Here is a 12,868-nt window from a genome sequence, read left to right on the forward strand (position 1 = left end):
GTGTACACACACACACACACACACACACACACACACACACACACACTTATCAATGCACATGGGAGCACCTCACACCTTCAAGAAGAGTGCAAGAGAAGACTGCTTGAAAGGCTGGATGATGCCAATTGAAGGCTCCCCATCAACTCAGATCAATTCTGCCAAACACCCATTAACTGGGCAGCCATGGACGATCTCCTAAAAGGAGAGAGAAGACAGCCACACTGCCCACATTGCTCTCTCTGCAGAGTTGCTGGCTATCACAGTCTGCAGCCTCACTCATTTTCTGCTCTTCTGATGTGTGGGATGTGGCAGTGGGGAGGTGGGGTATGAGGTGCATGAGAGGAATGGTGGAGAGGACCCAGTCCTGGGAAGAGACTCCAAATCCAACTCCAAGCAGGTGACCACTCAGCAGGAACCCAGATCGAAGAGACGTCCTCTGAGAACCTGTTCAGCTACCAGCTCACTCGTGTGCCTACGACTGAGGAGGAAAGTATGACTGGGCCACCTACTGGTGCATGGGGTTGTGTCAGTCATCATGCCACACCAGTTATGAGGCTCTTGGTAATAGTGAAAGTCCCAAAGCTCATAAACACTTAGCTTTTCATGATGACTTTAGAGGATGGTCTTCACTCCCTGCATCACAGCATACTTTCTGAATGGAAGAGAAGGAGGAGGCCCTCCAGTCTGAGGGCTGGAATTTGAACCTACCAGAGCATGTACCACAGAAAATGGGGAGCTGAGCCCATGCCCATCTGTCAGGAGGTGTGGCAGGGAAAGAGCTGTGATTCATTACTTTCAAGGCTCTTGAAGCCAAGCAAATGCTATTGCAGTGCACAAAGCAGGGTAGCTGATAGGCAGAGGGGTCCCAGAGCAGTCATGCTACATGACTATCAGATTCCCAACAGCTCTGGACAGTGGACCCAAGATTCTCATCACGAATAGTCCCTTCCTGGGTGGAAAGGCAGGAGCTACACAGACTCGTCTCGAAAGAGCCTGAGTTCCATTATGGTATGTTGCACCAGCTGCAGTGAATGAGGGCGTCCTCACACCATGCACAGCATCTGCTGCCACAGAGAAGTCTGCAGCTATCCAGGAGGCTTGGTAGTGGAGGACAGAAGGGATGTTTGAGAAGGAAGTCTGGAGTCTGCCTGACAATGAACTAGGGCACATCATTGTTCGGCCAGTGGGCAATGAAGGCTGTAATTCAGAGATAGACTGCGCTGTGGACGTGGGGAAGGAATTGAGGAAGCAAGTGAACCCAGGAAGTGATTTTGCTAAGAGAGGAAAAGATAAACAAAGGGAGAGATGGAAACACCCCCCAGAGCTGCAGCTTCCCCTGGAACAGACTGCCGGAGACCTCCCAGGGCAGCCCTCGACCCTTGGCTTGTGCAGCAGGTCACAGAGTAGGAGTCAGGGAATGGGGTGGACCAGCACAGGAGACCATCTGGTGAAGAGAATGAAGCACACAGAATTCAGCCACGCCCTGGCGAATGGGGATATCACTTGTGCCCCCCTGCCTGGTCCTGCCATGCAAGCCCCCCCACATGACTTACCATGGAGGAGATGGACTGCACATCGATTTCTACTCAATGTCTCTACCTTGCCTTGGGGTAGGTGGGCATGGCTGGATGTCAGACATCCCCTAGACACCAGAAGAAGAATGGACATTTAATTAAAAAAAGGAAAAAGGAAAAAAAAAAAAAAAAGCTAAGGGAAGAAGGCTGGGGAGGTGGCTAAGCAGATAGAGCACATTCCTTGCATGCATGAAATCCCAGGTTCAATCCCAGCCACCACATATGGCAGAACAGTACCCTGATCTCTCACAAAATAAATACATCTTTAAAAAAATTAAACAATTACTTGGGGGAAGTTAAGGACTTTCCCTGGTGGAGGCTCTGGTGTCCACTGACCTGGCAGTTGTAGATGTGCCCCAGCTGTGCCTGCAGTGTGACAGAGGAGGCTGGGAGGTGACTGGGGTGGGGCCACTTAAGCTAATGACCTCATAGTGTGAGATGCCCTTGGCTCCTTGAGGAGAACCTGGTCTTTCCAGGCTGTTGCTAAAATTCAGCCCTTTCCCTCTGAAGCAGGGGACGGCTCTATGCTACACTGGGACCCAACTGGCGGGTGCCTGTTCGCAATTCTCCCAGAACCCGGAGCTGTGTCTACAGGTATCTCATTCCTTTGCTCATGCATTCAACAAGTCACTGGCGGGCACTTACTTGTGGGGAGAGGGGGTGCAGCCTCTGACTGAATTTGTGAGGTTGGTGCTCCCCAAAGCCAGCACCAGAGCAATCATAGGTGCCAGTGGCTGCAGACAGGAAGGGGAGGCTCTTGGTGAGGAAAGCAGGACAGGCCACCTGAAGAGTGACAGGGAGTACCAAATAAAGGGAAAGGGGTCTTGAGAGTAATGAGAATGTAAGAGCTAAGGGGAGGGAAGGACCAGAGTAGCCACAGCAGGAGACAAGAATAGCAATGGAGAGCTGGAGAGAGAGAGTGAGAGAGAGTGTGTGTGGCGGGTGTCCTCATGGAAAGGAGAGAGGGAGGCCAAGGAAAGCACTGAGAGATTGTCCCAAGAAAGGTCAAGGTGAATGTGGGGTGGGGTATCAGAGGTGGACAGCCACATGTGTTTAGTTCTATGGGGAGAGCTAGAGGAGTAAGAGAAGAAGCCTCCAACTCTGTGGTTCAAGCAGCTGGTGGGCGGTGGCAGGACTTGGCCAGGATGGGAAGGAAGCGCAGCAAGGGGTGTGGCATCCAGCTGAGAGAGGTGGCTGTGGGAGGTGTCCCGGGAGCAGAAACTGTGTAGAGCTGGTGCCCAGGATGGGCTAATGATGCATATGGCCATATTCATTCACAGGCACTGTCTGAGTCTCCTGGGAGAGGGTGGGCCAGTAATCTGAGGACAGGTGCTGGGAAGACTAATCTGAAGACAGGTGCATTAGGACCCACTCTCATCACTGTCCCCTCCCAGTGCACCCCACTTCCTCAGTGCTCCTCCAAGGCTCCTGCCAACACAAAGAGAGGCTGCCCCAGGCTTCCCAGGTGGGAGAGAGCTCAAAGGTGCGAGCCAGGAGGAAGCCACCACAGAGGAGTCAATAAGATGGGGTGGACTTGTTACTAGGAGCCTAGATTATGGGGAACTTGGTCACCATGCCGGGGACCTTGTAGCACTCAGCAAGATATAATGTGAGAGTGACAGTTCTGAGCTATGAGGAAGCTCAAGGCCACCTTTCATCTCTCTGTGGCTTCAGGTGCTCCTGGCCTTGCCCAGCACTGTTGAGTCCCCAGCCTGTGGCCATATCTGTGAGTGAGGCACAGCTGCTGTTAGCTCCTCAGGGTGGTATCTGACCCACATTCTCTTTGTAGCCCCACTGGCCCATGCATCTGTACACTGGGGAGTTCAGCAGCAGTGCCCACCATGGAGGGGCCTCTTCGAAGGAAAACCCTGCTCAAAGAAGGACGGAAGCCCACGGTGAGTGCAAACACCCCTGTCCAGAAACAGCCAAGTCCTGGGTTCTGACTGTGCAAGAACCTCAGTTTCACATCTGTAAATTGAAATTAAAATAGTACCTAGACCCTAGGAATGTCACTTGCATGGCAGTGCCTCTCCAGGGAGTAGGTGCCTCCCGTTCCTCTGCCCCAGCTCCTGTTCTCCACCATCTGTTGTCTGCATAGACATGCCCCATTGAACAGTGCCCACCAGAAGGTAACAGGCACCGTGACCAGGTGCCACCTTCAGTTGTCAGGTGATTTGTGGGTATAGAAGAGTCTTCACCCCAGTTCTGGGCCACACTCTTGTCTCTTGGATCCAGAGTGTGACAAAACATCCTGTGACCCTACATCTGGCCTGTTAGACAGACTTCCTGCCTCTACCACACCCAAAGTCCAGCCCTAGCCACTCTGAGGCTAGAGGAAGATAGTGTCCTAAAAGCAGTGTCTTCCCATTGGTTGGCCTAGTGGTGAGGAATGATCCTTTGGGGGCATGATCAGTGTTTTTGTGTATAAGATAAAGCAGATAGAGAATACTGACATTCTACTCACAGAACAAAAGTATTATTTTTTAACTTTATTTTTATTCCCACAAGGGTTACCACTGGGACTTGGTGCCTACAGGACAAATCCATCACTCTGGGTGGCCATTTCCCCCCTCAGTTTCCTTGATAGAAAGAAATGAAGAGGAAATGGAAGGCAGAGAGGGAGAGAGAAAGATGCCTACAACACTGGTTCACTGTTCATGAAGTCCCCGTTTCCCCCCCCCCTCCACGCAGGTGGGGACTGGGGGCTCAAACCTGGATCCTTGTGCACGGTGATGTGTGGTAATGTGTGCACTCTACCAGATGCACCAGCCCCTCCTCCACCACCATCACCCAGCCCCTTAAAAGTAATTATTATTTCATGAAACTTCTCTCAGTTTGACATAAAGAGGCAATGTGTGTCAATCTCCAGGGACTACCAGGCCCTGTCTTCACCATTGGTGGGCATGCATCCCCACCATGAGGGACCTCATAGGCTTGTGATGCAGAGCTGTCTAGCCCCTGCTCTCAGCCACCTCTATCAAGAGGGGATATTTGCAGCAACAAAAGGCACTCTAAAGGGATTTTCCCCAAGCCAGGGAGCACAGTCCCCTGAATGAGGAATGCCTGCCTTCACCCGATTAAGCCTGCTTGAAGCTGTCAGGTTTTCCCACTTCTGGCTATAAAGACTTCAGAAGCTTTGTCCTTCAGTCTCAGCTAGGAACCCATAGCGGACATGTGGTTTTCCTTGGCCTGGCCTGGCCTGTTTGTTTGTTTGTTTGTTTACCTTAAGCAGTACCAGAGAATGAATACAGTGCCTTTTGCATACCTGAGTGGACTCCCAGGCCCAACTTCTTCATTTTTTTTAAGTTTTAAGAAAGACAGACAGACAGATGAGGAGAGGAGAGATACCACAGCACTGCTTCACTACCCATGGAGCACCCCCTGATTCTGTCCCTGGTACTCCCATGTGGTGATGGGGCTCAAACCCAGGGTTCCACATGGGGGAGTGAGAGTTTTATTGAATAGACTGTCTTTCAGCCACTTAACTTTTTTTAAATTAATTTTTTCTTTAAGAAAGGATAAATTAACAAAACCATAGGGTAGGAGGAGTACAACTCCACACAATTCCCACCACCCAATCTCCATATCCCATCCCCACTTAACTTTTTTTAAGTATTTATTTATTTATTCCCTTTTGTTGCCCTTGTTGCTTTATTGTTGTAGTTATTATTGTTGTTATTATTGTCATTGTTGTTGGATAGGACAGAGAGAAATGGAGAGAGGAGGGGAAGACAGAGAGGGGGAGAGAAAGATAGAAACCTGCAGACCTGCTTCACCGCTTGTGAAGCGACTCCCCTGCAGGAGGGGAGCCGGGGCTCGAACCGGGATCCTCAAGCAGGTCCTTGCACTTTGCACCACCTGTGCTTAACCTGCTGCGCTACTGCCCAACTCCCCAGTCACTTAACTTTTTATCTGGTGCTGGGATTTAGAGCGAGGGCCACACACTTGTGAGATATGTGCTTCACTATAAAGCCACTTCCCTTGATGAATTTCTTTTCTTTCTTTTCTCTTTTTAATTTTGTAGTGCTACCAGGGTAATTGCTGGAGCTCAGTGCCAGTACCATCACCATCAATCCACTGCTCTTGGCAGCCAAATTTTTCCTTTTTTTTCCTTTCTGTTTTAGTTGATAGGATAGAGAGAAATTGAGAGGGGAGGGAGAGCTAGAGAGGTAGAGAGAGAGAGAGAGAGAGAGACACCTGTAGACCTGCTTCACTGCTTGTAAAGTGTGCCTCCCCACCCCTGCAGATGAGAGGCTTGAACCTAGGTTCTTTTTTTGTTGTTGTTTGTTTGTCTGTTTTTGAACCCAGGTTCTTGTGCATGGTAATGTGTACACTCAAGTGGGTGTGCTACCACCCCCCCAAGTTATTTTCTTTTTTTATATTTATTTATTCCCTTTTGTTGTTTTTATTGTTGTAGTTATTATTATTGTTGTTGATGTCATCGTTGTTGGATAGGACAGAGAGAAATGGAGAGAGGAAGGGAAGACAGAGGGGAAGAGAAAGATAGACACCTGCAGACCTGCTTCACCACTTGTGAAGTGACTCCCCTGCAGGTGGGGAGTGGGGGCTCGAACCGGGATCCTTACACCGGTCCTTGTACTTTGCACCACGTGTGCTTAACCCGCTGTGCTACCGCCTGACTTCCGTTTTCTTTTTTAAGCAAGAGAACAAAACTGAGAGACAGACCAGAGCACCATTCCACCATACAAAGAGCTCTACTCCTTCTGCCTGTTGCTATCCTATGGTGCAGGGAATCAAACCTAGGACCTCACATGTAAAAGACACAAGTTCTACCACAGATCCAGCTCTCCAGCATATCTAGAGAGATCTGTGTTTTAATAATGTTTTTCACCAGAACATTCTTGGGCCTGAGTCACCTGAACACATACTAGTTATTCCTTAACCTTAAACAGGATGGAAAAGGATTCTCTGACTAGAGGGGCTGCAGAGGGAAGGTAGGGCTTAGAGTGGATGATTTCAGAGGCAAAGAAGACCTTCCTCTTCTAGGTCCTGGATGGAGGGGGCATTAAGAAGGGAGGTGCAGGGCCAAGGGAGAGATGAGGTCTCTGCTGGTACTGGAGTGGGGGACATCCCTCCACCCACAGCCTGAAGTACTCTGTCCCCACTTACAGCATCATTGTCACTCTGCCTCCCTTTCCCCTGCAGCTGTCTTCATGGACCAGATACTGGGTCATTCTCTCAGGATCTACCCTCCTGTACTACGGAGCCAAGTCCTTGAGAGGCACAGATAGAAAGCACGTAAGTCCCAAGAAATGGCTCCATTCTGAGCCGCTATCTAGTGTGGCCTGCAGGGGAGCCTTCCTTGGGGAGCAGAAGGTGTGGGCCTCCCAACTATACTATTGTTCTCCTCCAGTATAAATCCACACCTGGCAAAAAGGTCTCTGTTGTGGGCTGGATGGTGCAGCTGCCTGACGACCCTGAGCACCCAGATATCTTCCAGTTGAACAACCCTGACAAAGGTAGGCAGTGGCCCCGGAGCTGGGCACCTGCAGCTTCTCTCCACACTGGTTCGTCCTCTGCTGAGGGTGCATGTGCAAATAATAGAAACTGCTGAGGCTGTCGCTTTGCCTTGATTCAGGTTATGCTTTCATAGGGCCCTCCCCCATGAGTCCCACTGCTGCTTAGATGGTGGGTAGTGTGTCCATTGAGCTGTGTGCATGGCATGTGGGTGGACAAGTCTTTTTTGTGGCTTCATCTGGGGCCCATTGTCTGTGGAGCTGTAGCCTCAGAGTCCTGGCATAAATAACATCATTCTATATGAGACAGTGACCATGTGATTGGGAGGGTCTGAGACTTGGGAGATTTTCAGGACAACCCTGATTTTGCCTGTGCCTTAGGTTCTGGTAGTATCCTGGTCTAAGACCAGCTCAGAGAAGAACCTATTGACAGAAACTTTACCTTTCACTTCCCCAGCTGTTGCCCAGTTTCTCCTGGCTTTGTTCTTTGCCCACAACAGGTGCAGGAATCCTGTCTTCACTGAAACTCAGGGAAAAGCTGTGCTAGCCTCCTTAGTTTCACGCTATCATGTGATAAGAACCCCAAATTGCTTGCATCTTGACTTCTCTCTGTCTACTGGGGCTGTAAAAGCCCCAAGCAGTCTCACACCCTGTCGGGAATCTTCTAGTTTTCTAGTTTAGGATTTCCTGTACATACAAATCACCTGGGAATTTTGTTAAAAGTTCAGATTTGGTTTTATTAGATCAGGGTAGAGGTAAAGATTCTGCATTTCTAACAAGCTTTTAGGTGATGCAGTTGACACTATTGGTCGAGCAATCACAGCTTGAGTGCCAGGGCCCTAATGTTCTGAGCTAAGAATGGGAGTGAGCTGGGAGGTGGGTTGGGGAGGACAGGAAACCTACCAGGCTCTCACTTTGTGTCTGAGTGAGTGAACCTAGATCACTAACACTTATGTCATAGTGGCTTCTCAGCCTCACTACCATTTGAGCTTCCTCAGGCTCTAGGCGAGGCTTGGAGGTGGTTTCTTAGGGCAGCAAAGACTGTGTCTACAGAGCCTTAAACTCAAAGTCCTGGTGGCCTCTAACCCAGAGGAAAGCACATTGTTACACAAGGGTAGCCAGAGTGTCTAGATAAAATTCCAAGGGTCTGTGAACTTGGGAGGAGGTTAATATAGTTTTATCTTCAGTGAGCTCTAATTTCTTTAATTGTGAGTATTACAAACCACGAGAATGCTTGTAATATCTATGATTTTTTACCTCTAAAAGAAACCACAGATATTTTCATATTGCATATTGCAGCTGGTATCCCCAAATATCATTTATGCTCATCTCTTTAGAATTAGGTACAATATCAGACCTTCCCTTACTTATTGTGATTAGTGTGGTAATAAGGAAGCCTGTGTGCTAAACACTCCTTTATTTCTCGATTATTTGATGACTGTTTCAGTAGGATGGATCTCCATCATTTTGCTTTGTACTGTATTGGTTTTATGCATTTGAAATATTGTTCTGAGAAGGGTTGATCTGCTAGAACCAAAGACACTATAATTCAAAAAATGATTAAGAGCCCTTATCCAGAATCAGCCTGGAGGATGGGAGGCTGCTTGGGCTGCCCTGGCCACCTTCACTTGCGTTCCCCATTTTCACATTCATCTTCATGCAACAGTCACGACATGCTCTCCCCAGTGACCCTGTTCTTATTCAGCGGTTTGCTTACCCCTCAGGCAATGTTTACAAGTTCCAGACTGGTTCCCGGTTTCATGCAATACTATGGCACAAGCATTTGGATGATGCATGTAAAAGCAACAGGCCTCAGGTAAAGTTACTACCCCTTTCTTGTCACCTGAAATACCCCTCCCCTTCCACCCTAGGCACTAAGGAGGGCTTCCTCCTTTCCTTTGAGCCTATCAGCTAGACACAGACACTCTCCTTGCTCACCCTCTACCCTGCTCATCTTAGAACTAAGCCCCCTTCAGATTAGAACTCTGGATCTGATCCCTGTGTCTCATGTTCAAGAAAATATCACAGAAACGCCCATTCAGAACAGATAGATGTTCCTGTGGCCTTTCCTGACCCTGATAGGTGTCAAGTGCTATATAGTCCCAAGGGTCAAACTACAGCATCTACATAGACTACTCCCCTCCCCCCCCTTCAAAAAAAACCAAAAAAACAACTTGACTCTCTGGAACTATTTCAATCAAACTAAAGACCTCCTTGTCCTGAGAAATAATAAAGTATTGTGAGCCATCCATGTGCCAAGCCTGGCTGCTGATGAACAGGACACTCCTTACTGAACCAGTGGGACCTCTCTGGTCTGCAGGGCCAGGCTCGCTTAACCCCTTCCCACCCCCCATGCCCACCCCTCCTAGGCCCTGTTATTATGTGAAATGCTTTACTTGCAGGAATTGGCCGAATCCTCCCAACATCCCTGGGAGGTAAGTTCTCTTACTATCTCCATTTTATGCTGAGGACACTGAGGCTCAGAAAGTGACAAACACTTGTTGCAGGTCCCTGAGTTCTTGAGCTCTGACCCAAGTCTGCCTGGTGCCCGAGTCTGTGCTAGCCACGCCTGTTGTCTCCTCTGGTTTTGCTGGACTGCCTGCAGTTGAGCTAAAGGCCTAGAAGCCCAGGCTACTCAGGCTTAGAGAAAAGCAGCTTCCTCGGCCCTCAGCACTGGATGAGGCAGACTGGATCTCCCTACTCCCTGGGGAGGGTGGGAAGGGAGCCTGAAGAATACTATTTGGGCTATGGTGTCAGAGTGGGTTCTCCTGTCCCTAAGCCTCCCAGTCTATATCTCCCCGGGATCAGCCAGAAGAGGGAGCTGGGGAGACAGATCCTTCTCAGCCTGGGAAGGAAACCCCAAGGCCTGGAATGGCTTCAGGGGGAAGCGTAGGAAGCAGCTGGGATGCCCAGGAAGGTGAGGACTTGAGTTGTGGCTATCATAGCACTGTCACAGACTTCTCAGTCTCTCTGAGTGAGTCTCATAAGCCAGAGGGAAGTCTGTAGTGATGGAGCCCCTGGCTCTGTGCTCAGTTTGCTCCCATTCTGGATTTCCATCTGTAACACACATAAGGGCACGAATGACAAACTGATCTAATCAGATGAAAAGAAACTAGAAAACAAAATTAGCAAAACATCCTCAACAAACTGAAAAAATAAGGTAAGACCAATACAGGAGTATTTGAGATATCACAGGGAAGCTCAAACAAATTGGGATTTCGTCTCATTATTTGACCACTAGTAATTTGTCAGAGGGGTTGGTGACACGTGAACACACAGAGAAAGGGTATGCACTGTAGTACTGTCTTCGATAGGTAAACAGACGTGGATCCTTCATGTGCAACACTGAGGGCAATGAGAAAGACAAAGCAGATGTGTGTGATCACCTGGAATGAGCTTCATGATATTAAGTGAGAAAAGCAAAATGTGCAAACGCATGAAAGTTGATCTCATTTATGTTTGAATACATATACAAGTCTACATGGGCATTTGTCTATGCATATATGACTCTACTATTTGTTTATTTATTTATTTGCTAGGACAGAGAGAAATTCTGAGGAGATAGGGAGAAAGAGAGACACCTGCAGCTCTGCTTCACTCTGAAGCTTACCCCACCCCACCCCTGCATGTGGGGATTGAGGACTTGAAACCAGGTCTTTGCATGTGGTAATGGGTATACTCAACCTCAGGAGCCACCACGCAACCCCACATAGACAATTCTAAAATGATATATGAAAAACTAGAATCCCACGGCTCTAGAGGGTTTACATATATTTTCCACATTAAAGTAATATAAATGCCTATACCCATAATGGCAAGTCCAGGGGTTGGGTCAGCAGTCACATCCAGGTGACGCAAAGGTCTACTTAAGCGAGAAATGGAGCCTGGCCTCCTCCACACAGGTCACATGGTAGGTGTCCAGGGCTCACTCTACGAGCCCAGTACAGTGGAGCTAGCCTGCCACACACAGGTGGCCCTGTGACCTGTGGGCAGGAAACCAGGTGAGCTACTAGATGGAGAGGAGGGGGCCCTTGGTGTCTGCCCTGTGGTGGCACCTTGGCATTGTGGCCCCAGCCAGGAACAGCAGCAACGGGAATTCATTGTCCCTTTCAGGACAGTTTCACTGCAGGTAGCAAAGAACTAGGTCAAACTCATTTGGCAGAGTTGGTGTTTGTCAGAGGACAAATAGATCAAATGTCAACTATTGGCAAGGGAAGTGTGCCACGGGACGGCTTTGCAACTTTTAAGTATTTCTATCCAATCTCAGAACTAGGGGAAGGGATCTGATTCCTCCTCCTCCTGCACCTCTTTTTATTTCTAATTTACCATCAACTGTAAGTTGCTGCCCTGTGCCGTATGCACTAATAAAATATTAGCTACAAGCAAATATTCCACAGGAGAGGATAATTTAAATAAGTCACAGTAAATCTGTCTGGTAGAGAAGGGGGCTCAAAGGAGGCATTACAGAAATACATCTCTGCCCATGGAAAAATGCAGAGGTTTTCATTCTTGTGTAATTTCATTTCTTTTTTAAATTATTTTTATTTAAAAAAACACATTTATTTTACTTGACAGATCAGAGAGAAATTGAGAGGGAGATAGGGAAAGAGGGAGAGAGAGAGAGAGAGAGAGAGAGAGGAAGCTACAGTACTGCTTCACTGCTTGTGAAGCTTTCCTTCTGCCAGTGGGGTCCTTGTATGTGCACTTAACCAAGTGTTCCACCCCCAAGCCCCCTGTAATTGCATTTTCTAAAATTCTTTTTACCAGGCAGGACTGGGGAGATAAAATAATGGTTATGCATAAAAATTTTCATGCCCAAGGCTCTAAAATCTCAGATTCAGTCCCCAGGACCACTATAAGCCAGAGCTGAGCAGTGTTCTGGTTTAAAAAAAAGCATTTACTAACACTGAATACACTTAAGCCTTATTTATAACACATGTGCTAGGTGTAAGCAACAGCAGTAAAGGAAAAACACCCCTGTATCCACCACCCAGCCTAAAAGCAAAACCTTTTAGGGCCTCGGAACAGTTCCTTTCCCCCATGGACCTCATCCTCATTCCATCTTTTTCCTACCCATTTTGTTTGTTTTCCATTCCTTAATCATGTTAGTATGTGTATTTGATTCCTTAATGCACTAAGAGTACATTTTTTAAATTTTATTTTTACAAATAGAAATACAACTATGTTATCTTCTGTGACTTGCTTTTTGCCTGTAGTGTGTTGCTAAGATTCATCTATGTCCATGTATGTAGCTGTCACTCACTTATTTGGACTGATATTTTTAAAATCAGTTCTTGTCAGTGATCCCAAGAATTATTTCCTACTTTTTGCTATTTTGAACAGTGCTGCCATAACCATTCTTAATAACTGTCTCCTAGTACAAGGGGATGCATTTTTCCTAATTCATCGTGTTAACCAAGTTGACACCAAGATGGATTTGGTATTTTATTAAATTCTTGTAATCAAATCTCCTGTAGCTCCCAACAGCGCTGGAGGAGGAGATCTGGAGTCAGTAATGGGGCATGTCAGCTGCTTTGATGGGAGTGGGGAACACCCTGATCTTGGGGTAGAGAACTGGAATCTTATGCTGAGGTTCCTGGCAACCCCCAGACAGCTTCCAGTGGCCAGTTGCTATCACTCCCTGGCTACCCATCTTTCCTGCTGGTAGCCTGACACACACATACACTTGCAAGAGAGAAAAAGATTAAGAGCTCTATTGCTGTAGGATTTGATTCTTCTCTGCTACAAATACAGTTTTATTTGGACCCAAGGGTAGTAACTGAGAGCACAGGCTCTAGTGTCTTAGTTCCACCACTC

General features: G+C 47.8%; 1 protein-coding gene across 16 annotated transcripts in view; it reads left to right on the plus strand.

The window, feature by feature from the left end:
- Positions 1-12,868, plus strand: part of RALGPS1 (Ral GEF with PH domain and SH3 binding motif 1) — a 353,198-nt gene that overhangs the window by 335,439 nt on the left and 4,891 nt on the right. For 11 of the 16 annotated variants that reach the window (XM_060200191.1, XM_060200189.1, XM_060200192.1 and 8 more), the window contains 6 exons: positions 2,085-2,168; positions 3,364-3,469; positions 6,741-6,833; positions 6,949-7,054; positions 8,776-8,867; positions 9,454-9,486. In XM_060200191.1, the coding sequence (XP_060056174.1) occupies positions 2,085-2,168; positions 3,364-3,469; positions 6,741-6,833; positions 6,949-7,054; positions 8,776-8,867; positions 9,454-9,486 (514 nt within the window). Of the gene's footprint in view, positions 1-2,084; positions 2,169-3,363; positions 3,470-6,740; positions 6,834-6,948; positions 7,055-8,775; positions 8,868-9,453; positions 9,487-12,868 lie in introns of those variants that run through there. The other 5 variants (XM_060200194.1, XM_060200195.1, XM_060200196.1 and 2 more) reach the window with 2 other exon arrangements.

This window comes from Erinaceus europaeus, chromosome 10 (assembly GCF_950295315.1).
Source record: "Erinaceus europaeus chromosome 10, mEriEur2.1, whole genome shotgun sequence".
Taxonomy (NCBI): Eukaryota; Metazoa; Chordata; class Mammalia; order Eulipotyphla; family Erinaceidae; genus Erinaceus; species Erinaceus europaeus.